Source organism: Fusarium proliferatum (assembly GCF_900067095.1).
Source record: "Fusarium proliferatum ET1 genome assembly, contig: FPRO_scaffold011, whole genome shotgun sequence".
In the NCBI taxonomy this organism is placed as follows: Eukaryota; Fungi; Ascomycota; class Sordariomycetes; order Hypocreales; family Nectriaceae; genus Fusarium; species Fusarium proliferatum.
Window position 1 is genome coordinate 523432 of NW_022194800.1, and position 25196 is coordinate 548627.

Genomic DNA, 25196 nt, shown 5'->3' on the forward strand with positions numbered 1-25196 from the left:
GTACGTCGCCCTCCACTTCAGTTGTCGGTCTGCACTCTCCAGCACCTAACTAAAAGTGAGGGTTCACTTGTACAGCGGATCTACGTGCTAGGCTTACACGTTCTGGAATCCCTCCAATTGTGGTCCCTCTTCAGCGACTTTATCTTCGCCCTAACAACGTTCACAACTCCAAACCCGGAGGCTTCCTATTCCTGTCATGAGTCCAAATCAGCCTCTGGTTGAAATTGCGCTGGATAACAATCGCATTGCGCCTCCTCCCCCGTTCAAGGCGGCAGATACCCGACTGGACGCTCCCGCTGAGACAGTCCCAGCGACGGTTGCGAGAGCGCGACAAGGTGGGGATTTCGCGGTACCACCCCAGGCCGACGCGCTCTCGCGAGCCTCCCACTCAAATCCGATTGCATCGATATCGCCTACGCCTGCCAGCGATATTGCTGTTGATTCAACAGCGGGAACTACAACCGCCCATGCCGTCGTTGTCGCAGCTATCGCCAAAATGCAGCGCACCTCTGTCGACCGCGACGATGGCTCTACGCAGAGCCATCCGCACTCAAACACCGATTCGCAAGAGACCACCATGACCACTTCTACAGATCCCGCATTCACACCTCCAGCCAGCGATGCCAGCAACTGCGCACCCGGCCCGTCAAGTCAGGACAGTCAGTTGTTACAGCTGTCAGAGATTGCTGCTGCTCAGCACAGAATCGCAACAGATCCCACAAATTCACGGAAGCGAATGGCCGATGGAGAGGTTAAAAGCCGGACGGATAGCCAGAGTCCCGTGAAGGGCCATTCAAGAAACCCAAGCGCTGTGAGCAGGACATCAGCAGCAGGTGGCCATATTGGAGAGGTATGTCGAATGCGATCTCCCGAGAACCGCGTCTCCGTTCAAGGACGTGATCAATCGCTTGTGAACCCACGACTAACACGCTTGTTCTAGTTGTCCAACGAGTTAAAGACGCGTCTGTCATATGCCATGATCAAGGTTAACAAGGGTTGGCAATCAAACTCACTTGAAGAAGTCGAGAATATGGCGTCCCAGGCCGCATCTCCAGTTTCAACCACGTCGACAATACATAACCGACAGGGTTCCTCGGCAAGCCCTCGAATACCCATGAGCAACCCACCGTCCTCGTCAGCTCCTCTACCACATCCATACGGCGCTGCTAGCCAACGTCGAAAATCAAATACACCTCCAAGTTCATCTTGGAACAAGCCTGCACTGGCGCCTCCAGCACCCATCAGGCCGTCAGTCCTCGTGCCTAACTCCCATGCGAACCCACGCCGCAACTCCCACCCCAATCGAACTCCGAACATGTTGACACATTCTCATTCCGCTTCACCTCACACGCCTGGTCAACCCTCAACTGTGCCGCATGGGCCCAAATCACGCGTCATGGGCGACCCTGTTCTCATGTCACCGCATCAAAATGTTAGGGAACAAGATGCTATTGAGACTTTGTTGTTCATGAGTAGTCCAGGCAACTCTGCCAATCTGAAGCACGCTTTCTCTCCAGCGGGATCACCGGGGCCAAATGCTGGTATGGCTCGACCCCCTCCCCCGCGACACGCGTTGCCTTCAGGGCCGAGAAAACCGCTTCCCACATCACAGCGGCAACCTCAGCAAACGCGAAAAGCTCCTTATGATAAATCACCCATGGCCCCGCCACCTGGATCACCAATGGACCTGGATTCACCACAGCAACATTATGCTGCACAGAACAGGGCAGCACCTAGAAGGCGAACCATTGGTAGCCGAAGTCAATTAAGAGGGACTCTCTCTTTGCCAAGTGGTATCGGGCTAGGGAGCGGGAAAACAAGAAAACCACTGAGAGATGAGGATATAGAAAGGATGCTGGACAAGGCGAGCGTGGAGGCAGCCGACAGCTCTGATGATGAGGAGATTCTGATTCCAAGACGGGCTGTCGCGGGAGTCGTGCAGTCATAAGGGGACGATATATATGCGTGGCCATAATAGGCGCCGCTTGTTCGGGTTGCCTTACCACCTAGGGGTCTGTTTTTCAGGTATCTTCATGCCGCGTTTCTCGCGACTTGTCATATTATGCCCTTCTGAGAGCCAAGTTACGAAAGTGTAAAGAGCCTATCACTGTCGGTGCAGAATGGCATGAGAGGAGTTACGGCACGGGTGGGCATTTGTGGCCTTGGAGTATTATATCGGTCTGTGTTGCTACAGACCAGCTTGTTTAACTACGGTATGGTGCATCTGACCATGGTTGGATACTCATTTGTGTATAATGGGATAGCAGAGCTTCTTGCATGAAGGCATGAGACGAATCATGTGTCCCGCGATATCGCGAATATCGCCATGACAAAATTGGCGTTTGAGGCAATTGGTTTCATATATAGCGCTGTGGCATCTATCAATACCACACTGCATCCGTGGCCCGACTCCTTCACTGAAGACTTTGCCCAGTCATGCTCAGCATATACCGATTTTTGGCCGCTTGAACGAGGCCCAGTCACGATCGGACTGATCAAAAGAGAAGGTGGTTTATTTTGGTCTTAAGTGTGCGCAGTCGCGCTTGTGGTCAAAAGCCATTTGGGTTTCACCTGGATAACCCTAGCCAGATTTACACTCTGATATTGCATATAACGCCAGCCCAAGAACGCCTAACGAAGATTTCCACTCAGTCATATGTCACATCTCATACTTGGTTTTTGTACTCTGGGGACAGAACCATCACCAAACCCTGCCAGTCTGTGCTGGTCTGATATACTCGGTGATGCTCACAGCAACCGAGCTTGCTGGCCTGGAAGAGTCATATGCACTGCCAGGCAAGCCCAGATAACTATTCTGCGTGCGCCCTGGTCGACCCATGAGAAAATCCGTGCCGCTGATCCTTCGACTCGCAGCTGTTGCTCTGTGCTCGAGCTCAGCCCATGCAGCAGCAGACCTTCGTCGTCGCGCATCAGAGCCAGTCGCAGCGTCGGCCAAGAAAAGAGTATAGTCGTTGGTGCTCTCACTGCTTGATTCGCTCGAGAGGGCGATACTACGTCTGGCAGTAAGGGCATTGAGGGCTTGTTCCCGATGGTCCACGTCGAGCTCATCGTCTGTGCCGAAGCTTCTGGTAGTCCTGTTGGTGCGAAAGTTGTATGAACAGAGAGTTGTCTCATCTGCCTCTGCCATCATGGTGAGGCGGTTGGAAGCTGTCTTTGAGAAGTCGCTTGCAGCGTGTCGGGGAACATAAGCGCCCCCATAGGCGGGATATGTGGGCGATTGAGGCGAAGAGTCATCGTCGTCGAATTGATTGGCAGCTGAGGTAGACCAGAAGCGGGAGGCTCGTCTAGAAAAGCGAGATTGTGTGGGTGGCTGAATCTATGAAGATATGTCAGAAAGGACCGTTGAAAGGGGAACTGGGGGCTTATTACCTCTTGAGGAATCACTTGGACGGTGTCATCATCTTCACTGTCGTCATACAAGCGAACAGAGTCGGCGCGTCGTCTGGAGCTAAGAGAAAGTCGGCGAGAAATGATAGAAAAGAATGATCTCTTGGGCGATTGATTGTTAGGGAGAGACTTGGATCGTTGAGTTCGTCGAGACTTCATCATGGCGATGAATGATTGATGTTGAAGAAAAGGAGTGTGATGTGGTATACAAATTGAAAAAGAGAAAGAAAAATGAAAGAATGTTAAACGTGATGTGTATCAAAGTGAGACACTATCAACCGCGCTCCGTCTTCTCTTCTTCACTCTTGAGAATGGGTTGGGCAAGGCTCGAGTTTATATCCACAAGGCCCCTGTACTGTGCCCATATTCTACGAAGTACGCAACCCTCCCCCCCCATTTCAATAGTTGGTTCGAGAGGATATAAGCTTTAGGCTAGACTCTTTAGACGGGGGGGGATGTGATACGGCTTCGACCGACGCCATGGCCTGTTCTAGGGCGGCATGTTTGTTCGTGCCTGGTTTAGAGTTAAGGGTTTTATTAGGCGCTTTGAAGTGTGTATATTGTTTCTAATTATGAGGTGGTGTTAAACAGATGATTCTGCGTTACGTGCAGCGGTTCTATTGGTGACATGATTCGATGCAGGGCTGCTGATTGTTTCGGATACAGAAATGTCAGGCGTCTTTGGTTTGTTGGTTCGCTTAGACCCTGAGACTTCTGAGACATGTGTGACGCCTCATCCCGACGATCTGGAAGCAAGGGTATTCATCTGGTCGCTTGTATGACGATAATGCAAATTGTTCAGCATGGACCGTTAAACGTTGTATCTAATGCCTTCAATTCGGCGACAATACTCCTGAGTTCTTCTAGCTCCAAGCCTTCAAGGAGAAGAATACTCATCGGGCATAGAAAAGAGGCCCGGGGAGAACTATTCAGTGGGGATATCGAGTTTGACGCCGCATGGTCGAATGCGGAAGTGAACTATTGACGCTTTTGGCGTGGAGGCGGTCTGGGGACTGAAAGGGGAATAATGCGGTTCAAAAGAATGTGTTTTAGGAGACTATCAAGCTTTTTGACAGAATTGCCAATGCCCATCTTTCCGATGTATCGGTAAATCGTTCTATTCTGGAATGTTAGTTGGCCGTTGTGGTGATAATCCTCAAACAGCCATTATCCATCTCTATTCTCTTCCCCCTGTCTCTTCTGCCTCAGGAACCCCCAATAAACTGACTCAAATACACACTCACAGAGGCGTTTCACTTAAGCCCCATCCCTTATAAGCTTACCAGTAAGGCTGTATCCAGCGGCGTCAAAGATAAGACGTGCTGTCACTGCAGATCATATGACCTGTGCCTGGCGTTTAGTTACCGGTTGGTGTTTTACGCTAGGAAACCGGCTCACCCGTCCCTCATTCCTTGCATCTTCGATGGGTCTGCTATCGCCAAGTCGAGACTTTGTAACTTGCACTACTGGAGTTTATGGACTGTGGCTTATGAAATGGATGCAGGAACGGGAACTTTAACTGTTCGAACTTGTAACTAGGGGCTAAATAATGGATGTTGTTCTTCCGTTGCCTCTGATGTGTCAAAGTGAAGCAATGCCGGTGTTGGTGCTGTCGTAGATTGGTGATGATTCACTGATCTTCATCTTAACCGAATAAACTGGCTCTAAGGCACAATAAGCTGTGTATTTTGACACATGTCAGACTACCTTTCCAGGCCTTCCTCTATGTAAGAGTTCTGTTTGAGTCAATCTCCCGTCCGTCCGTCCGTCCGCCTGTAGGTTATTTGTTATGCTGAGACAAGCACTCTTACTTCCCTCTACATTCCTTCCAAACCACACTATCTTCAACACCCTCACTGACGGTATAAGCCTAGACGTTGGCTCGTCGGAGCTTGAATTACCTATTCCAGCCATGACTATGCCTGTGAGGAATGCATAAGTCATTATCGCCACACGTTTCGCGGGGCGCCAACAACATCCACGAAATCAGCCCATCTCTTCTAGAATTATTCCATAACCCTTCTAGAACTTCGCTAGAAGGATGGATGATCTCTCAAGCTGGGTCATATTGAATGCGATAGAGCCCATATACTGCCGCTCTCGGGAGTTTGCTGTCAGCATCGTGAACTTCACTGAAAACTTTGCTACAGAGGGCTCTTATTCACAGGGTCGAAGTTATGATAGCCATGGGTCTCTGCAATTTCGTATATTTCGTACTGAAGAAAATCCATCGCAAAACCCAGAAACCCACTGCACTTCTGGTTTTGACCTCTCCATTCGCATGGCGTTGTGGCGTTGAAGCTTGCACTAACCAGCGACTATACTCTTTTATATCTCGGTCATAAATCGTAATCAGGCAAAAAGAAAGAACAACTCCTGTACAGCTCAACTCCGATGTCTTGCTGACATCGGCCGGCCCCGGATGCCCACAGCACGTCCGGCCGGATCTCATGTGTGAAAGAAATGATGAATCCAAATACTAGCAAGCAGTTTGAAGATACTCCAGCTCAGACCTCAACAGAAACGGGAACAGACACAACCTCGCACGTGTCATTACATGGCATCTGCAACTTGGCGAGAGCGCTGTAGCCACCGCGGATGCACTCTGCCTCAACACCCTTGGCACGAAGGACGCTGTTGGCAACACGAGAGCTGTCACCATCGTAGCACAGTGTCAAGACTCTCTTTCCTCGAAGGATGGACATGAGAGCTGCAGCGCTAGCATTTCGGTTACCGGCCTTGTCCTTGACATTGAAGAGGCTCTCAAGCTCTAGCCAGAGCTCCTCGAGCATGGCGCAGTCATCGGCAGGATTGGCGAATGGACTACCGCTGGAAAGTCCATTTCGAAGTACATCGAGGGGCATATTGACTGAGTTCGGGAGATGGAAAGCATCATAATCTGAGGAACATCGGAAATCGAGAATCTGAGTATTGGCAGAAGGTGTCAAAGCCTTGTCGATCTGGTCTGCGAGTGACAGAACCGTGTCATGAGTACCCAGAGGGTGAATGGTGAAGTAGTTAGATAGAGCAGTCAAAGAGTCGAGCTCCCAGGCATCATCATAGCGGTAAAGATCAACGTTCCTCAAACGCTGAGTCTGTCAGCTTAATCCTCCCCATAATGAAACCATCTGACGTACCTCATTGCGAAGAGGGCTGAATTTCTCAGGACCCAAGTTCTGGAAATACTCATTCAAGTATTGAAAGGGTAGATCGCAACACATAAAAACGCAGTGAATCTCACCATCAGGGCCAGCGAGATTTGATAGTGTGCCCTCTTGCTTGTGCTTTTCAATACGTTGGAACAATCCCTTCAACGTGAAGCCCGATGAGGGGCCACAGACAATACCCTGTCGAGTAAGGTCCAATGAAAGCGAGTATGAGTCTGGCGCGCCAACCTCCTCGAGAGCATCGTGAGATGTGAGGTATGGGAACTCAACCTCACTCATTAACGAATATTCTCGAGGGCCAGGGACACGTTCTCCAGCGTTGGTACAGACGCTATGGACATTAGTTCTCATTCTTGTCCGCTCAGAGCAGTGGACTCACGCAATTCTGTACACAGAAGGCTTGGCTTGCTTGAAATAAGTACCTAGTCCGGTCATAGTGCCTGTACAGATGTTAACTAACGGACTGAATGGGGGGGAAATTGGCCTTACCAGCTGTGCCCATCGACGCGGCGATCACATTGATCTCGGGGAGCTGACGGTGAATCTGAGGACCAGTCCATCGCACATGAGCTTTCCAGTTCTACAAGCTGTTAGTTCTAGTTTTCCATGGCCCAAATTATAGCACAGAACTCACATCGTCGTTGATGTATTGGTTGGGACTGCACACAGACTCAGATTCTGCGTCCTTTCGAGCTGCAGCTCGGATACCACCTCGCTCATCAACAGGTGTAGGCTGAGCAGGTCCGCCGAACAGAGTCCTTCTTATGTGTTAGCAATTGTCTCCAAGGCCATATTTGCTAGGTTTCTTACACGTTGAGGCCAAAGAATTGCATCATGCGCAGCTTTGTCTCGCTTGTCTTGTTGCTGAGATAAGCGTGGACGTCGTCGATGCCATGAAAAGCGCGAGCAACCATGGCCATTGAGATGACAGTTGAACCCGAGCTGCTCTCGACGATTGTCTTTGTCTTACCGGGCTGCACACCCTTTTCTAACAAGTTCATAGCTGCGGGAATCAGTTACATACTCGGTGGTTTTGTGTGAGAATGAAGCACTAACCTGGCATCACCTTGACGTTTGTTGCAGGGTGCATGGTCATCATCTTGGCATATATTCGGACACCATCTTGACGGTATGGGTTGAGGCTATTAGGGATCTCAACAAGGGGCAAAGGTGGTGATTGTTCAGGATCGAAATAGTTGCGAACCGACTCAGGGCCCTTGAAAACATTCAGATGTTCAGAAGCAGTCATTATGGGAGGTCACGTATGGTCTGCAAGGAACAATAGTAACAAATAAACACTGTGAATATGAAGAGGTTACTCAAAGTTTGATGTTGAAAGACACAGAAACAGATGGGCAGATGGGTTGAGGGAGAAAGAAGAGAGAAAAGTTGGATCGAGAATCCGAGCATAGGCCCAAGTTTTTAAGCATACATGGCTCTCGAAACGAGCTGCTGAAATAAAACCCTGCTGGTTTTGCACCCACGCTTCTCTGGGTCTAACAGCGGAGATGTCACATCCACAGCTGACTTCTGGGTGAGCTGGATGCCTGAGCAACTCCGGGGAGAGCATGCACGATAGACAGACGTCCATCTTAATTGGCGTGAAGCCGTGGGTAACAATTAATCCCACGCACACAGCGTGTAAGCTCAAATGAAACGGCTGGGTTAAGATGCATAAGAATTGCGGTATGTAGTTTCTTTGACCAATTGCAAACCCCACGATGAAGCCACCAGTGACCCGAGACCAGGATGAAGAAACTTGTTGACCAATACAGTGAGAGTAGTCTCGACGAGAATCACTAGCGTCTTCGGGTCGTCGTCACTTTCTTCGGACCATCGGCTGTGGAGCTTGAAAGGCCAAAGAATCCTGCAACATGGTGGATATTGGTTGGTGGACTTGACTGCGCACAAATGGGTCTGAGGTGACTCGGGAACGATGAGTTGCACCCTTTGACAGCAAGAGAACAAATCACAGGTTCTTGAGCATCATCACTTGAAGCTAGCGGCGGATGGGGGCGAACAAGGCGGAGTTGATTGAGCGTTCTGAGTCTTGGCTCTCCTCGCCCTGTCAAGAAAGTTGAAGTCTCTGGGCTGAGATCAAAGCGGATAGTTGAGCCGGCCCCTACAGGTGCAGTAGTTTCTATTCATCCATGGTCGATCAAGACTGGTAGACGTCGGAGTTTGCAAGGCTATTAAGCCCGAAGTTATGCGGTATTTTTACGGAACATTGTGTTGGAAATACAAACGGGAGTCTCTGCACAACCTCGGCTTCTGTGGATAATAAGATATCATGACAAGAAGAGCGTGGCGTTGTGTAGCGGGGAGTTCATCGGTCCATCTGGAAATTTTGAGGCTCGATGGTACTCCCCGCTGTTGCTGCCCCGCCTGGAAACACCAGCGACTATCGTCAGGTGATCAGACACGTGAGATCCACTTCCACGAGTGGGGTCGAAAGAAACTCGGTGGAGCCGATACCGGAAGCCGTTAGCATCAACTCAGTCTGCTGAAAAGATCCATTTCATGGCATCATACTCCAGACTATTAACCCAACAACCTCCAAGATAAAGCTATAACTGGACAAACAAGTTGCCTGCACGACTCAGCTATAAACTCTCTTTCCTTCGCTTAGCAAAATTTCCGCTTTCAAATGCTCAATATGCGATTTAATTGCCCTGTTTGGAGTTCAAAGCTCCATATTGTGATGTGCAAGCAACACGAGAAAACGCCTCCCTTTATTATAAACCCGCTTTAATGTGAAGAGATGAAGTTTCAGATCCGCCATTTTTAGCTACTGGACCCCGTTATTATGACGGCATTGCAGCGATCCCCTTATGGTAGTGGAGTTGTTGGTAGCATACAAATTATAGACAATGCCGCGTCGTTTCACAGACCATGTTGTGTTTGTTTCGTCGATCGGAAGGAAGGGTTCTCGCATACAGTTGTTACTGGGAACTTGGAAGAAGGGATAACAATCACTTCATTCGACACACGGCACCTCCCGTCTTTACACCTACACAATAATCTTCTGATCAGTTTTTCACATTACAAGATCCAGTTCTTGCTTTAATACTTTTCTCACACACTGGTTGTGTTAAGTAGGACCATGGTTCCTATGATATTCTTGACAGCCTTGGCCCTGGCTGGTTTCAGTACGGCTAAATTTGTCAAAGTCGAAGATACTTCTGTCCTTCCAGTCGGATGGGAAAAGATCGACCAGGCTGTCGATCCTAGCCATACGTTGCGGCTCTCTATCGCTTTGCGACAGCCTGATATCGACAACCTGAAGACGAACCTACGAAGACGCGATTGTACATCTGGGAAATACACACAGGACCACCTCACCCAAAAAGAGGCACTCGCCCTCCGAGATCCGGATCAAAAAGATGTCGGCCAGGTACTGGGATGGCTGAAGAGTAAAGGAGTCGCAGCAAAGGCAACGTCGGACAAAGATTGGATTCATGTCAAGACAACTGTCAAAGCAGCGGAAGATCTACTCGATACCAAAATTGGCTTTTACAAGTTTGAGGACCAAAAGCCTGTTCTTCGGACAAACCAATATTCGGTACCTGAATCCGTTGCCGATGCCGTCATCTTCATTCACCCGATTGCCAACTTCATGCGACCCAAGAAGGAACTCACCACTCCGGATCCAGCTCTGACACCAAGCATGCTTGAAAGCCTACAGCTCGAGAAGCGTGCCACTCCTTGCAGTCGGGCTGTTACCCCCGACTGTCTCCGTGAGCAATACAACATCAGCTCCCCTGCTTATAATGGTAGCTCTCAAATTCGCTTCGGTATTGCTGGTTTCCTGGAGGAGAACGCCAACTACGAAGACAGCAACGACTTTCTCAGAATCTATGCAAAGCCCCTTTACGAAGCCCGTTACAACTTCTCGGTCCAGTTGATTAATGGTGCGAACAACTCGCAAGAACTTTTTGACTCAGGAAATGAGGCAGCTCTTGATGTTCAATATGGTATGGCCCTGGGCTATCCGACTAACATCACTTACTATCTTGCCGATGGCCGTGGGCCTACCTTGGGCGACGAAGGTGAAGAACTTCCCGAGGAGTATAACGACAATGAACCCTATCTTGAATTCCTCGATTATCTTCTTGATCTCTCTGATGATGAGATCCCTCACGTCCTCTCCATCTCTTATGGCGATAACGAAGTCTCAGTTCCTCGCAAGTACGCCGAGCGTGTTTGCTCCTTGCTCGGTCTTCTGACAGCACGTGGTACAACCATTGTGGCAGCTTCTGGTGATGGTGGTGCAAAGGGAGCAAGCAACTCAACCTGTCGAACCAATGACGGTAGCGACAAGGACGTTACCATGTCTGTATTCCCCGCAACTTGTCCATGGGTCACAAGCGTTGGCGGCGTCACTTCTGGGGTCGAACCCTTTGAAGGTGCTGAGTTCAGTGGAGGCGGCTTCTCTCAGTACTTCCCTCGCGAGAAGTGGCAGGATTCTTCCATCAAGAGCTATGTCAAGGCTCTTGATGGCCATCTCGACGGCCACTATAACGCCAGCAACCGAGGAGTGCCTGACATTTCGATTTCGGCCACTAGTTTCATCACTCGCTTGAAAGGACAGGCAGTTGGTCTTAGAGGCACCAGCGCAAGTGCGCCTGTCGTCGCAGCTATGCTTGCGCTTGTTAACGACGCGCGTGTTCGAAAAGGCAAAGAAGTGTTGGGCTGGCTCAATGAAGTTCTATATTCGGAGGAAGTGCAAGCAGCTCTCCAGGATGTTACCAAAGGAGAGAGCCGATCGTGCGATTTCAGAAAGGGTGGCAGCCCAGGAGGCTGGCCGGCAGCAAAGGGCTGGGATGCGATCACGGGCCTGGGAGTTCCATCTGATTTCCAGAAACTGTTTGACGTGCTGGTCGATATCTGAAGAGAGGTGAATTGTCCGTTTTCGATTCTAAATAGTGTGTTTTTAATAGAATTAGTAGCCCTTTTGAGATACAAGTTGGGTGCTTGCATTAGGTGCTTTAATCGATCTCGTCGCGTGTTTGTTCAGAGGCTCACTGTCAATCAAATCGGCCATCCAATGCTTGGATCAGTGGAACCACTGCCGTGTGATGGGCAGTTCAGCGGTCTAGCGGCAGTCCCGCGTCTACAGTACCGTCAGCAGTTCCCTAGGTAGGTAGGGCCCTTGAACTAAAGACCCATCGGCAGGTCCCTCAGCCCAGCCTTCTGGAAGAGCGCGTCACATAGCAGGGACTCGGACAAAAAGTCCTGAGCTCGCGTTGTGGCAGTTTTCTGGATATCTTTTTCTTTGCTCTGGCACTTGCGGATTGAACAAGCAGCACAAAAAGGCACGGTTCGGGTTCAAGTTAGCTCGTAATAATCTTGTTGTTATCATTGCTTATACCGGCCATTGACGATCGCTCGACTTCGGCGCGGTCCCCTCCCGGTCGCGACCCCGGCTCTGGACCTCTCTAACTCCAAGTCACTTGCCCGCCACAACCTTACTAAGTAAACTTGAACCTCACACCACAAACAACCTCACAGACAATCACGTTCCTGGCGAAACCACCGAACCCGTTACATAATGACGACAGGCTTCTCTCGAACTTCTCTGCTATAAGCTTCACCTGTGATTCTCGTCGTCGGCTTCACGCGATCGCGGCTTAGACCCGCCTGCAATTGTATCGCGACGCGGCCGACTTTCTCTGTTCACATTGCCCACAATGCCGACTATACACGTCTCCAGAGACTCCCAGGACGAACTACAAGACATCGCCAATGGCCTGCTAAAAGCCCGCAAGGTCATCGTAGTAACCGGTGCTGGGATCAGTACAAATTCGGGCATTCCTGTGAGCTCTATCAGACACTCCAGCGCTTGCCAGATGCGCTTTGGAGTGACTTCTTGGTACACTCAATTGTCGGTAATAGCTAATCGGACTAGGACTTTCGTTCTGAAAACGGTCTCTACTCCCTAATAAGCGCTCAATTCGACGCTGCAGCGCAACAAGCGCGTCTGAATGAAGGCTCGAGCGATGATAAATCCACCGACTTGGACATTCGCCGGCCAGCCAAGAGGAGAAGAATAGTTCACGATGTGTCTGCTAAGGTTGAGGAGGGCCCGGTCGTAATGAAGGAAGAAATAGAAGTTCAACTGGAAGATCCCGAACCGGAACAGGAAAAGATCGCAGACACAATCCAGGTCGAAGGCCACCCAGACGATGAAGAGCAGCAGGTCCGCTTAGATGGGATGCCCGTGGTCAATCCCAGGACGACCCGTTCAACAATAGCTGTGGCCCAGCCTCCGAGTTCTCCTCTATCTTCACCTCCGCCCGAGGGTCTAAATATCCCACCACCGTCAGTGTTCCGGAGGACACGGCGCAGTCACTTGGCCGATTCTACGATTCCACCAAGCTCTTCGCCTCTATCATCACCTCCGCCCGTTTTGTTTGATCCATTTTCTTCCGGCACATCCTCAGAAGACGCCCCAAGTCGGCGCAGCAGCACATCGCCATCAGAGGTCGACGATACCCCGCCCTCAAATCCAATCAACTTATCGCAAGCAAGTTTTGGCTCTGGCAAGAATACTTTGCCTAATATGAAAGGAAAGGATATGTTCGACGCGTCAATATGGTCAGATCCTCTCCGAACATCCGTTTTCTACACATTCGCGACCACACTACGCCAGAAGGTTAGGGACGTGGAACCTACAAGTTCACATCGTTTCATCAGTCATTTGAGAGATCGTGGCAAGCTCGTACGCTGCTACACTCAAAATATTGATCAGATCGAAGAAAAGGTTGGACTATCGACATGCCTCCACGATGGCCCTGGAAGCCGTGGGCGCTTTTCAAGAAAGTCGACAGCCAACATAAACCAGCTCAACAGGATGGTTGATGAGGTAAATGCAATGACGGACACAAATTCTTCAGACAAGTCCCAGCAGTCGTCGGATAACGAAGCTAGCCAGCAATCTCAATGCAGTCAGCCGAAATTTGAAAGCACGGTGCCTGCTTCGCAAGCAGAATCCGACCAATGTGCGACAGATGAAGCCCTGACCGCAGTAAAAAATCTGCGTCGCGACCTTCCAAAGTCAGGCGTGGAATGTGTTTTCCTCCACGGATCACTGGAGCTTCTGCGATGTTTCTTGTGCGGTCGAGTGTGCTCGTGGGATGACGACGAACGCCAGCTAGAGACAATGTCAGGCCAGCAGCCTGAATGCCCTCACTGTGTAGGCGCTACGGTTGCTCGAGAAGAACGCGGCAAACGAGCATTGGGTGTCGGAAAGTTAAGGCCCGACATTGTGCTCTACGGCGAGGAGCATCCCAATGCGCACCTGATCAGCCCCATTGTGACACACGACTTGGCTCTATGTCCTGACCTCCTATTAATCCTTGGTACTAGTTTGCGAGTCCATGGGTTGAAGGTTATGGTCAGAGAATTCGCCAAGGCAGTCCACGCAAAGGGTGGTAAAGTCGTCTTCGTTAACTACACCAAGCCCCCAGAGAGTTCATGGGGTGACGTTATTGACTATTGGGTTGAGTGGGACTGCGACGCCTGGGTATCTGATTTACAAGGCAAAATCCCCAAGCTATGGCAAACGCCCGAGCCTCCCAAACTTAAGAAGAAGCGGGAGTCTAGTGGTGTTGCTGAGGACGCTGAAAAGACGGAGACGAAACGCCCTGTTGCAGCTTACCCAGTTGCCCTCCGTGATACAAAAGCTACGGGGGCATATTGGAGCTCGAGAATAGTAAAGGAACTGCACAGAATAACTGGCCACGGCCCCCTAGAATCACCGGTTTTTACGCCACCCGCCATTGTCACCACAACAGAGACGCTACCACCTGCCGACGCGCCTCTGAAGCCACCCCAAGGCAAACCTGATAGAGTCAGAACTAGAGCCCAGCGGTCGCGCAAATCTGCACCAGGTGTTCTAGAGCGAGCCAGTATGCCTCCCTCGACACTCAATCCCAATCATGGGCGAACTCTGCGAAGTGCCGAGACAGGAGCACACCTCTTGGGTGATGAGATGGCGCCTCCGAATGAAATCATTACACCTGAAAGGGTACTTCTCCACGGAAGCTCGATCGCCAGTCTAGTCAAGTCTAGAGCACGAGAACGCAAGCGCAAGAAGATTGATGGTGAGGAAGTGTCTCTTCCCTCCAAGCGAACACTAGGTTCACTACGACTGGCTCCATTGAGGCCTCAGCCATCAGATCCCCGCGATATCATACCTTTCGACCGATTGCCAACAATGGAACTCCCTCCAGATACCCCGGAACCATTCACAGAAACTGGGCAATTGCAATCTATCTCACCGGTGATGCATCATACGGAACCGTTAATGCCTGTTTCGCATAACACGCGAAAGCAGACACATATCCGACGTAGCCAGGCATCTTTCATGCGCGGCCAGGATCTCGCTGCAAGTCCGGCGCCTATGCTGCCGCCAGAGATGTCGCATGGACTGTTGGTATCTTCGCATGACCGGTGCAACCTCGTTATGAAGCATGTTCGCTCACAGAGAGAGGCGGATGCAGCTCTGGCGCTATCTGCGCTGAGCCAGGGCGATGCACGTCCAGCCATCGCCAAAGAGTTCTCCATACCACCGTGTACGGGCGTCGGGATACGAAAGTCGGCAAGGTTGATTCACAGGTCTGGCACGCCTACGAGCACTTAGGGCAGAGGTTGTTGTCTTATGACGGACGATTGCAGAGTTCACATACAAAGAGTCGCAGATTAGCGAGAACATTGGGCCCAAATCCCTCGGAGCATTTATGACAAGGCGTTGGGGATGGCGGATAAGCCAAGTAGCATTACACTACAATTGATTGAATGAAAGTTGACTTTCTTTTTCCAAGACTCACTACTCACATGCTGATTAATTGTTCGCCGCGATCGGCGCATGCCAAGGTGACTCTTGAAGAATTGGAGACCCTCTCCAAGCTCTGGGTATCTCATTTAACTGGCGTTGAGCATTCTCAATGACTCCTGTTGCTCGCCGAAGAGCGCCTTACCACGCCCTGATGCGGGTACCCACGGGGTCGGTCTCGGGTCTGGCGACTAAGGGCGTCGTTGACGTTGAAGATGTGGGGTACTCAGCTCGTACTAGACAGTATCATTTGACTCATGATAGCATGAGCTGAGAATGTATAAGTTGTCGTGTCAAACCCGTTATAGACAACGTTCAGTGGGATGAGCATTCAACCATTGTTTAGCTTCTAACTATACAAAACACACATCATCATCATGGGTTCTATTGGTCAAGGATCTTCTCAGCAGCTTCCTGTGCGGGGCAAGACTAACACCTCAGTCTTTGGAAGCGCTATCAAGAAGGAGTTTCTGTTTGATCCAGAATGGAGAAATCTTAATCACGGTATGAAAGAGTCCAAGCGGGAGTGAGACCTCAAACTGACAGGAGTTATAGGTTCCTTCGGCACATATCCTCAGGCTGTCCGAACAAAATTCCGCGAGTATCAGGATGCGAGGTAAAGACACTCGATCGCCTGATCCTGGTCTTTGGTCTAATAATTGTTAGTGAAGCTCGTCCTGATCCATTCATTCGCTATGAATATCCAAAAATCCTCGATGAGAACCGCGCTGCTGTCGCAAAGCTTCTCAATGCCCCAGTGGACAGTGTTGTGTTTGTCTCCAACGCCACTACCGGCGTTAACACAGTGTATCGAAACATGAAGTGGAATGAAGACGGAAAGGACGTCATCATCAGCTTCTCGACCATCTACGAAGCTTGCGGCAAGGTCGCGGATTATTATGTTGACTACTACAACGAAAAAGTGACTCATCGTGAGATCGAGCTCACATACCCTCTCGATGACGACGAGATCATCAAGAAATTCGAAGATACTGTCAAGAAGATCGAGTCTGAGGGTAAGCGGGTTCGTATCTGTACGTTTGATGTCGTCTCCTCTCGACCAGGTGTTGTATTCCCTTGGGAAGAAATGATCAAGGCTTGTCGCCGTCTCAACGTGCTGAGCATGGTTGATGGCGCTCAGGGCATCGGGATGGTGAAGTTGGACATCTCCGCCGCTGACCCAGACTTCTTCGTGTCCAACTGTCACAAGTGGCTTCACGTACCACGTGGATGCGCCGTCTTCTCCGTACCTAAGCGCAATCAGGCACTTATTCAAACGACACTCGCGACCAGCCACGGGTACGTGCCCAAGCTGGTGAAACGCATCACACCGCTCCCTCCCAGCTCCAAATCTCCCTTCGTCATCAACTTTGAGTTTGTCGGCACGCTTGACAACTCGCCCTATCTTTGTGTAAAAGACGCTATCAAATGGCGAGAGGAAGTTCTCGGCGGAGAAGATGCCATCTTGGAGTATATCTGGGACTTGAACAAGAAAGGCAGCGAGCTGGTAGCTAAGAAGCTAGGCACGACATACATGGAGAACAGCACAGGCACGTTGCGAAATTGTGGAATGGCCAACATTGCGTTGCCCGTTTGGACTGCAGAGGGTAAAGAGGGTGAGGTTGTCATCTCAGCGGAGGAGACACAGACGGCGTTCCAGTGGATTCTGAATACGCTCATTGGTGATTACAAGACGTTTGTGGCGCTGTTTCTACATGGTGGAAGGTTTTGGATCAGGACGAGTGCACAGGTCTATTTGGAGATTGGGGATTATGAGTGGTTGGGTGGTGTGTTGAAGGAGGTTTGTGAGAGGGTCGGTAAGAAGGAGTATCTCAAGTAGAGTGATAGGAACTAGGTGCTTGGGGAAATGTTAGTGGCAGATGAGACTAATTCGGCAGGCTTTGATATCTCATGAGGCACTACAGATATAATCTAGGTGTATTCAGTACCAAGTTACAAATGATCAGGAATCTTCCCCGTGAAGCAGTTGCTTCTGTAAGCGTTGCAATGTTAAAGAGTCCCCAGGGAGAAAAGCTTCAGACTTTGCAAACAGATGCTAGAAGGACCTCATAAAAGAGCCCTGCATCGCACTTTTATCACTTAGGACGGTCTTTAATCCTATTGACTCGGCTAGAATGTTTTGGTGGTCTAGATGTGATGAAGGATGAAGAATCGAGGCGAAGCTTTGCTGAATCAGGATAGGATAACTCGATCTCGGCAATACTTTGCCTTGATCTTGTACGCCCTGCAGATATTCGCAGGCCAGATCGGGAATACGGAATGACAGGGCAGGGATCCTTAGGGGCTGAGGGTGTCAATCAATCGCCCTGTTTGTATGAATACGCTGTGCGCCTCGTGACGCTAGGCATTCAGCTTCCAACGGCCAATCGCCTCAGTAATTCTATAAATACGGATGTTCTAGAAGCTCACCTGCTAAGAAGTAATAATATTTACTACCCCACAGCAAGTCATCTTCACTGCAACGAACACTATCTCGAATAAATTCAGAAGCTTCCTTATCAGCAATACCAACATGGGCAATTCGTCGTCTTCATCATCAAATCCCTCCGAGGAAGCCAAGGACAAGAAGACGTTGTATGAGCGCTTCCAAGCCGGCAAAAAGAGTGTGCCACTCAGCGATGAAGATGTACTGAAGTACACGGGCAAGACTCGCGATGAACTCAGCGCATGGGCTGATACTCAACCCGGCGTCGGAAAGAATCAACTTGCGGGTAGCGTAACAGCTGGACCGATTTCTGGGCTTGGAGGAGTTGCCATGGCCGATGGCCTTGGAGGCTGGGGACCGAGTGCACACCCGAATGATAAGAACAGGGGAATGAAGTTCCCTCCAACAAGGGAGAATGAGGCCAAGGACACTACTGAGGTTACAGAGGTGGTGGAGGATAAGAAGTGATGGTATTGCCAGTGGACGGAATGACGATATCACGACAGCAAGATTAATGTCATTACAGGCAATTATTCAATTTAGTATTGCTTTACTTGGCTTCTCTTCTGAGTGACATTCGACTCTGGGTTCATGTTTTCCAAATTCCAGTCGCTCAGATTAAATGAATGACAAGGTTCCATGCCTCGAATGAGAGACGAGGTCCAGGATCCTGAATTCACATATTCCATTTCCCAGCTATGACCTTCAATGATGTTGCTTACAGATCATTCTGCTTCTTGCGAGTGTCGAAGATCTTGAGAGCTTCCTCGGCAGCCTTAAGACCACTGAGAGCCATGGCACCAAAAGTAGGACCTTATGTATGTTAGACGAGGCAAATACCAGAATTAACATATAAAACTCACCCATGCGGTTGGCACCGTCAACCTCGGAAAGTTCCATTCCACCGACGATAAGACCAGGAACAATCTCACGGGTTCCCTTGACAATGGCATCCTCGGCGAGGTTCATGTCAAGACCACGCATACCACCAAGCTTCTCAATGCGCTGCATGCTGACGAGACGCTTGACACAGAAGGCTCCCATGGGGCCATCGTGGCCAGTGGTGGAGATGATCAAAGGAGCGTTAATAGTGTTGGGGTCCATGCAAGACTGATCATCGTGGTGCATGGAAACAAGAGTCCAGTTGGTGACGACACCGGCAATGCGGACTCCCTCCTCGGAAGGTCGGGTGATGAGATCCTCAACGCAAGTGGCATTGAAGAGCTTGATGTTGGGCATCTGAAGAACCTTGGACATGATGGTCGAGGTGAAGAGGGCGGCGTGCTTGACAACGACGTAGTTACCCTCATCTTCATAAGGGACACCGACCTCGCGGAGGAAAGCATCAGCAGGCTTGCGCATGATCATGGCGGAGAAGAGCTGTCCACCAAGCCAAGCACCACCACCAGGAGACACAGAAGCCTCGATAATGGCGATCTTGAGATCGGGACGCTTCTTGCCAAGAATATAGGCAGCGCTCAGACCGCACGAACCAGCACCAATGATAACAATGTCAGACTCGGCATAGTTATCAAGGTCCTGGAAGTAGCGACGGGTCATGGCGCGGGAGACCTGGCTCTCACGGATGGGAGCAAACTTGAAGTCATCCCACTGACCGAGCATCTCCTCAACGGTCTTGGTGTTGATGTTCTTGCTCATGACTGGGAGCTTGGTAGATGTAGCAAGCTCTGCAGAGCGAGAGGGAGGGGAGACAGCAGCGGGAGGGGCCATTTTGATCTTGCGCCTGTTGTTGTTAGAGTCTGGTGGTCAATAGGGGAGATGACATGATCCTTTCGCTGGTATTATCCAGATCAAGTTTTGCCGTATAATCTCAGCCACATCCCCCTATCATCAACACGACCAGTCTGGACTGATCATGTTGATGAGAAAAGAATGGGCACCGGCTCATGCATGATACTTTACCTGAGAGGTCCCAATCAGGTCTGGACAAGACTACCGCTGAAAGGCTCCATGGCTGCTAAGGTAGCTTAGGAGGGCCGTACAGGTTATGATATCTAGCATGTCATATGTGTCAGAGCAGCCCTTTCATACAATTCAGATACAAACCTTGGGTTTTTTCGAGTTTCTTAGGTCGAGTTGATGAATTGATGAAGAGAAAAGGAAGAAGAGTTGAGAATGGAACGACCTTGATCTTTTTATGCGCGCAGGTGAGGGGTAAAAGTAGCCCGTTGATATCATGACGGAGCAAAGCGGCCGATGCTGGCCAACAGAATGCAATGCCGAGTATTACCTACTATAGACGCGTGTTTTTGATAGGTGAGTGTGTGGGGGTCTCTTGTTAAGTCGAAGATGACTGCCGGGGGGTTGTTGCACATCATGAGCAATATCCCCTCCATCATATCATGTATCATGATGTCAACTCAGTCACTTCAATTGGCCTTCGATTCATCCCCAATCACTCATCGCATACCTAGTAGCTAACAGAGTACCTCATACAATAGAAATATTGAGCAAAATACAAAGACAAGTCCATCTGTTGAGCATGTGAATGTCCTTCAAAGTGGGGGATCCTCATTTCCACTGGATGCGGCTTTTAACCGGCCATGACATGACAGAATGAACATGTCAACAACCCACTCTTTAACTTTGTTGCTGCATCGGAGGTGTAATGCCGAGTCGAATGGCTCTTTGATCAGCCAATCATCCAGTGTGTAATTATCTAGCTCATTGGCGAGGTTCAGGGTTTCGGTGCTGACACGGCACTGTGTTGCATCACCAAGTAATCTGGCAATACCTAGATGGCAGAGTTCATGATATGAAGTTGGGGTCAGCTGTATGAGCTGAGTACGTATTGAATAAGTGTAAAATATCACGATACATCGTAAGCATTCACAAGCAGTCTTGGCTTCTCTTTGAGTTGCACCGCTACATATATGAGCGATATGTATATCACCCATGAACTGCAGAGACATCGGCTGTATTCATTTGCCTCGCAACAGGTGGCATGATCTTTCTCTAAGCGAGCCGACTGCACTCATAACTATCTTAGCCTTGCAGCTTGAATGTCTAATAACATTCATAACCCAATACTGCATGGCGTCCAAATAAGAGTGCCATCGACATGGCTAATAGGAAATGTCGAAAGAGTAGTTATATCTGCCAATTACACTTTTCGACATGTAGTGTCCGCAGTAATCTGTTACCTTAATCGTCATCTTCTTGTTCTCCTCCTTCATTTCCATTTCGCAGTCGCACATTGCGAGTACCAGTGCGCACAGCTTGGCATCGTTTCGAACCCCCGTGAGGCTCAGCATTTCGTACTCCAATTGATGGGTGATGCTCAGATTGGAATTGCCGTATATTGGCAGAGTTCCTCTGGGAATAGATACAACAAGCTCGTGCTCGGGGAATTTGAGCAGTGGCGATATGGATCGTCTTTCGATCTCGAGGCTGTCGCCCTTGAAGCAGGCCAGGATTCTGTATTCCATGTAGTTGATGCCACCTTGAACGAGCAGTTCTCCACGACAATTATCAAGGTTCCGTCGCAGGCGGCTGTTTGAGTTCGGTCCTTGACGGGCTGCAAGACGCTGTGCGATATTGTATGCATCGTAGACTCCAGACAAGTCTTTCAACCAAACCGCAACAATCATGATTCCCTTGCCCCCTCTCTCAATAAGGCGTTTCCTCCAGTTCAAAGCCCTCTCCCATGATCTAAAGAATGAGACGAATGGTGTTCTAATATGCTTCCAAGATAGATGGTCCTCGGCGGCATGCCAGAAGTCGACGACAGATATGCCACAACGAGGCCGAATGCTGCCGAAGTTTATGGAGTGCTGGCTGGCAAAGTCACAGTTTTTGTCGTGGCATTCTACGCGAAATCCTATCAGTGCATCTACGGCCTCTGGCAATTTTCGCGGATAGCTCATGTTGAAGAAAGGAGTTTATTGCTTTGGTTTCGGTTGTGAGTGTTGATCGTTTCCAAGTTATCATTTATGGGGAGAAAAGAGAACTTCATCTGTTGGGTTAGGAGGTTCGCACAGCACAGGTGACTCTGCAGGACGTAATGACACAATCACGTGGTTTTTTTAATAAACAACAGGTCAATGAAATCAAGTTTATTTATAAGAACGAGCCTTTCAACGGTAATATATATATCAAGGAGTTGGATAAGTGACTTCATGAACCTCTAGTGAATATCAACGGTAAGGTAGAAACTCATGAACTTTGGCACCAGATTTGTAAAACACGTTAGAAGCTTTAATACAACGACAATTTGTTATCCAAGTGTTCCTTTCATTTGACAATTACATGTCGGATACCATGGGCTCCCGCAGCTAGGCGTTCTTATGTTTCTGAAGCTGGTGGCATCTTCATTTCCTCCATGTTTGGCATGGTTCAGGATTTCGATCCGGACAGAGCTGTCTCCTCATAAGCGACCAGGACCTGAATGACTCACCAGATGCTGGAATTAATGTAGTGGTCGGGAATGAATACAAAGATCTTCATTTATGACAATATGAGGGTCGGTTGCGTATTGCAGTTTCACTCAGTGATCCATGAGTTGTCTTGACTTGACATCAATTGCACTAGCGACTTTTCATCTCGTGTTTGCATGTAGCACAATCCTGCTTCCATCAATATAGCCGTCCACCACTATACAATATGTTCTTTATTGTTCCATCTTCTCAAAGTGTTGGCCGGCTGTGTCGAGTGATGTTGCATCATTCCATCCTCTAGTTCGAAATGGCACTCTTGATTACCGTTGCGAAAGATCATTTTCTGTTATCCCGTCTCTAAGAGGACGTCCACAGATTGCCCGAACAAGAAGGTAATATTGCCCGTAAGCCAGAACTCCGGTGCGGTGAAATAGCTCGGACGCCAGCCTTTTAGTAATTTCACCTTTTCCGATAACGTCTTCCAGCTCAACTTCTGCAGGCATCAACTCAGACAATAGCATTCGCTTCTCAATAGTAAGTTCTGATATCAGTACCGGCTCATCTTTGCTCTTCTTTCCTCCAAAAGCTGCAAGTATCCTATTCTCGGATGCTGAGATGCCATCCGTAATAAAGATCTCGTCATTATGGAAATACAGCTGTCTTGTTTCCTCGTCGGGTGTGGCTGGGCAGTCCACATAGCCCAGGGACATTGCCATATTTTCTGCATCATAAACTACTCGGTCTTTCAACCAGATTGCTATAATCAGGACGCCGTAAGCTCCCTTTTTGATCAAATAGTCTCGTTGTTAGATGGCACTCTCCCAGGATCGAAAAAGCGAGGTGAAGGGGCTCGGGACTTGTTTCCGGATGTTGCATTCGGTGGTTAAGCTACTACGGCCATTCGTTTCCAGCTGTATCTGCTGTTTGCTGGCATATTTAGGGTCGGAGTCGTGGCATTCCACACGAAAACCGATTAGCACCCTAATGGGCTCTATGGGGTCGAGGGGAGGCGTCATCATTAAAGTGTGAGGGCTTCCTTCTGTAGGTTGTCTCGTGTTTCTTCCCAGGCTGTCTGAGGAGACCCGGACTATTTATATGGCAGCTTGAATGCATTCACTTGATACAAAACAGGCAGCAAGAAGTGTTAACCTGCTAAAGGTCAAACTTGAACCTGGAAGTGACTGATGCATATGAACATGGAGGAGGCGAGAGTATAGTTTACCCAGCCTTTGTAGGTCATCTACTCACAGCTTGAAATGATGCACACTTAGTTCGCGGCAAGTACATATTAGTAAGGGAAACATAAATACACGCATCTCCTTTATAAGAGTTGAGTATTATAAAGAGGAAAATATGTAGTGCTGTTTGACAAAGGCTCCGGTTGTAAGTTAGGCAAAACAGCAGGGCTTTGATCTTGAGCTCCAGCCTATCAAACAGTGAGATAGTGACTTGCAGGTCTATCCGGAGGCCTTCTCTGTCTTTCCTCAAGACTTTTGGACAGTTTGAGTTACCATTTAGCTTTAAATCTCGTGTAATGTCCAGGCCAGGGGTCATGTGGAGGAGAGTTCCAAGAGGGACCAGACATTCACTCATAATTACATCGCAAGACCAAGCTCTACCTCTCATAGGCAACAATCTTATGAATAAGTCTAACTTAACACTGGTCATTTGTTGATACTTTATATGCCGCCTAGTTTAAGAATGGTAAAGGGACTTGTATTCACTCCGACCCAGACTTCAATCCTGTGAAGCAGTACCTGGAAGATTGCGGTGAAGTGTTTTTTATAGCTTCCGAAGGGCAACCCAGGATCACCTCTTTCTTTAATGATAACTCGTTCATCTCTGTTTGTGTCGCGTCATACCAGCCTCATTGCTTGTTCATTCGAGCTTCAGCTCATGGCTTCACAGATGTAAGGGTTGCAACAGAGGTTAAGTGAGAACACACAAAGTTTATTATACATAGGCCCAAGCGGAGTCTTTGAGTCATATCATCGAGTTAACTCTTTAGTTCACGCCCATTAAAGTGTTGCACGAAGTCTGTTGCGAGCCACAGCTTTTCACTTCAGGTGATTACCTTATCGTTATAGAGAGCAAACACGCAACAACGGGGCAAACTTTACACGTACAACCTGGATTATACTACGTCTCAAACAATGTTGAACTACATCTCTTTCTTGGTTTTTTTTGTCTCTCAAGAGTACTAACTACGCATAAAAAACGCTCTTATCGACGATGTCCTTCTTCAGGACTTACCCTATCGCAAGTGTAAGTCAGGCAAACGTAGCTCCGTATCGACAGCTATACTCAAATTCCTATACAATCCAGTCGCATTAAGATACTTAGACATATATGGAGGTCTATATCTTCTTCGTTGATGTTTGACGGAGCTGTCACCTGGCATTTGCCTTGTTCCTATCTATAACTGTGGTGTGCGGCCTATGTCAGGGACGCGCGATAATGGCTTTAGAAACAGGAGTTGAAAGGTAGCACGTCTTCAAACAAATCAGTCTATTAACCCTGGTTAACTCAAGATACAGCTTGTAAGTCTAAACCACTCTTGGGGGCTGTATTTCAAGTGGCTAGCATTCATGAGGATACCATCGGAGAAGGACACATTGAAAAGGAACGAAACTCGATGTTCACTGCATATTGTTCTTTTCATACCGCTAGATTGTTGTACATGCTCTTATGTATTCATTTAATTCGACTACAAGCTCTCTTATGTGATATCTCAAGCGTCTTCAACAGCGTCCTCTCAGCAGCTTCATCAAGCGGCGGAGCATCACAGCTTCACAACTTCACGGCCTCGTTTCCACTGCAAACAACAGACATACACATTATTCAAAGAGGCTTGAACTACCCTACGGTGTTCTCATCGTGTCTAGACAATTTCGATAACAGTCAGTGATGGTGATGTACCGGGTCCACAGTCACAGCCCCTT

The 25196-nt window shown here is 49.0% G+C and overlaps 10 protein-coding genes across 10 annotated transcripts; 5 read left to right on the forward strand and 5 right to left on the reverse strand.

Moving 5' to 3' along the window:
- Positions 1 to 196: 196 nt before the first annotated feature.
- FPRO_08369 (uncharacterized protein) lies at positions 197 to 1948 on the forward strand (the record flags this gene model as incomplete). Its single annotated transcript, XM_031222030.1, has 2 exons — positions 197 to 850; positions 941 to 1948. The coding sequence occupies 2 exons, from the start codon at positions 197 to 199 to the stop codon at positions 1946 to 1948; spliced, it is 1662 nt and encodes a 553-aa protein (XP_031087529.1).
- A 753-nt stretch (positions 1949 to 2701) lies between these two features.
- On the reverse strand, positions 2702 to 3567 carry FPRO_08370 (uncharacterized protein; the record flags this gene model as incomplete). The annotated part of the gene is made up of 2 exons (XM_031222031.1): positions 2702 to 3337; positions 3391 to 3567. The coding sequence occupies 2 exons, from the start codon at positions 3565 to 3567 to the stop codon at positions 2702 to 2704; spliced, it is 813 nt and encodes a 270-aa protein (XP_031087530.1).
- Positions 3568 to 5915: 2348 nt separating this feature from the next.
- On the reverse strand, positions 5916 to 7824 carry FPRO_08371 (uncharacterized protein; the record flags this gene model as incomplete). Its single annotated transcript, XM_031222032.1, has 7 exons — positions 5916 to 6497; positions 6546 to 6906; positions 6955 to 7015; positions 7065 to 7155; positions 7210 to 7333; positions 7386 to 7578; positions 7632 to 7824. The coding sequence occupies 7 exons, from the start codon at positions 7822 to 7824 to the stop codon at positions 5916 to 5918; spliced, it is 1605 nt and encodes a 534-aa protein (XP_031087531.1).
- A 1854-nt stretch (positions 7825 to 9678) lies between these two features.
- On the forward strand, positions 9679 to 11466 carry FPRO_08372 (uncharacterized protein; the record flags this gene model as incomplete). Its single annotated transcript, XM_031222033.1, has 1 exon — positions 9679 to 11466. The coding sequence occupies one exon, from the start codon at positions 9679 to 9681 to the stop codon at positions 11464 to 11466; it is 1788 nt and encodes a 595-aa protein (XP_031087532.1).
- Positions 11467 to 12265: 799 nt separating this feature from the next.
- On the forward strand, positions 12266 to 15219 carry FPRO_08373 (uncharacterized protein; the record flags this gene model as incomplete). Its single annotated transcript, XM_031222034.1, has 2 exons — positions 12266 to 12436; positions 12484 to 15219. 2 exons carry the CDS (start codon positions 12266 to 12268, stop codon positions 15217 to 15219), a joined length of 2907 nt encoding a protein of 968 aa, XP_031087533.1.
- Positions 15220 to 15788: 569 nt separating this feature from the next.
- On the forward strand, positions 15789 to 17251 carry FPRO_08374 (uncharacterized protein; the record flags this gene model as incomplete). Its single annotated transcript, XM_031222035.1, has 3 exons — positions 15789 to 15915; positions 15967 to 16027; positions 16078 to 17251. 3 exons carry the CDS (start codon positions 15789 to 15791, stop codon positions 17249 to 17251), a joined length of 1362 nt encoding a protein of 453 aa, XP_031087534.1.
- Positions 17252 to 17944: 693 nt separating this feature from the next.
- Positions 17945 to 18325, forward strand: FPRO_08375 (uncharacterized protein; the record flags this gene model as incomplete). The annotated part of the gene is made up of 1 exon (XM_031222036.1): positions 17945 to 18325. One exon carries the CDS (start codon positions 17945 to 17947, stop codon positions 18323 to 18325), a length of 381 nt encoding a protein of 126 aa, XP_031087535.1.
- A 250-nt stretch (positions 18326 to 18575) lies between these two features.
- On the reverse strand, positions 18576 to 19588 carry FPRO_08376 (Thiamine thiazole synthase; the record flags this gene model as incomplete). Its single annotated transcript, XM_031222038.1, has 2 exons — positions 18576 to 18670; positions 18721 to 19588. 2 exons carry the CDS (start codon positions 19586 to 19588, stop codon positions 18576 to 18578), a joined length of 963 nt encoding a protein of 320 aa, XP_031087536.1.
- A 1355-nt stretch (positions 19589 to 20943) lies between these two features.
- Positions 20944 to 21744, reverse strand: FPRO_08377 (uncharacterized protein; the record flags this gene model as incomplete). Its single annotated transcript, XM_031222039.1, has 1 exon — positions 20944 to 21744. One exon carries the CDS (start codon positions 21742 to 21744, stop codon positions 20944 to 20946), a length of 801 nt encoding a protein of 266 aa, XP_031087537.1.
- An 830-nt stretch (positions 21745 to 22574) lies between these two features.
- FPRO_08378 (uncharacterized protein) lies at positions 22575 to 22970 on the reverse strand (the record flags this gene model as incomplete). Its single annotated transcript, XM_031222040.1, has 1 exon — positions 22575 to 22970. The coding sequence occupies one exon, from the start codon at positions 22968 to 22970 to the stop codon at positions 22575 to 22577; it is 396 nt and encodes a 131-aa protein (XP_031087538.1).
- Positions 22971 to 25196: the final 2226 nt, after the last annotated feature.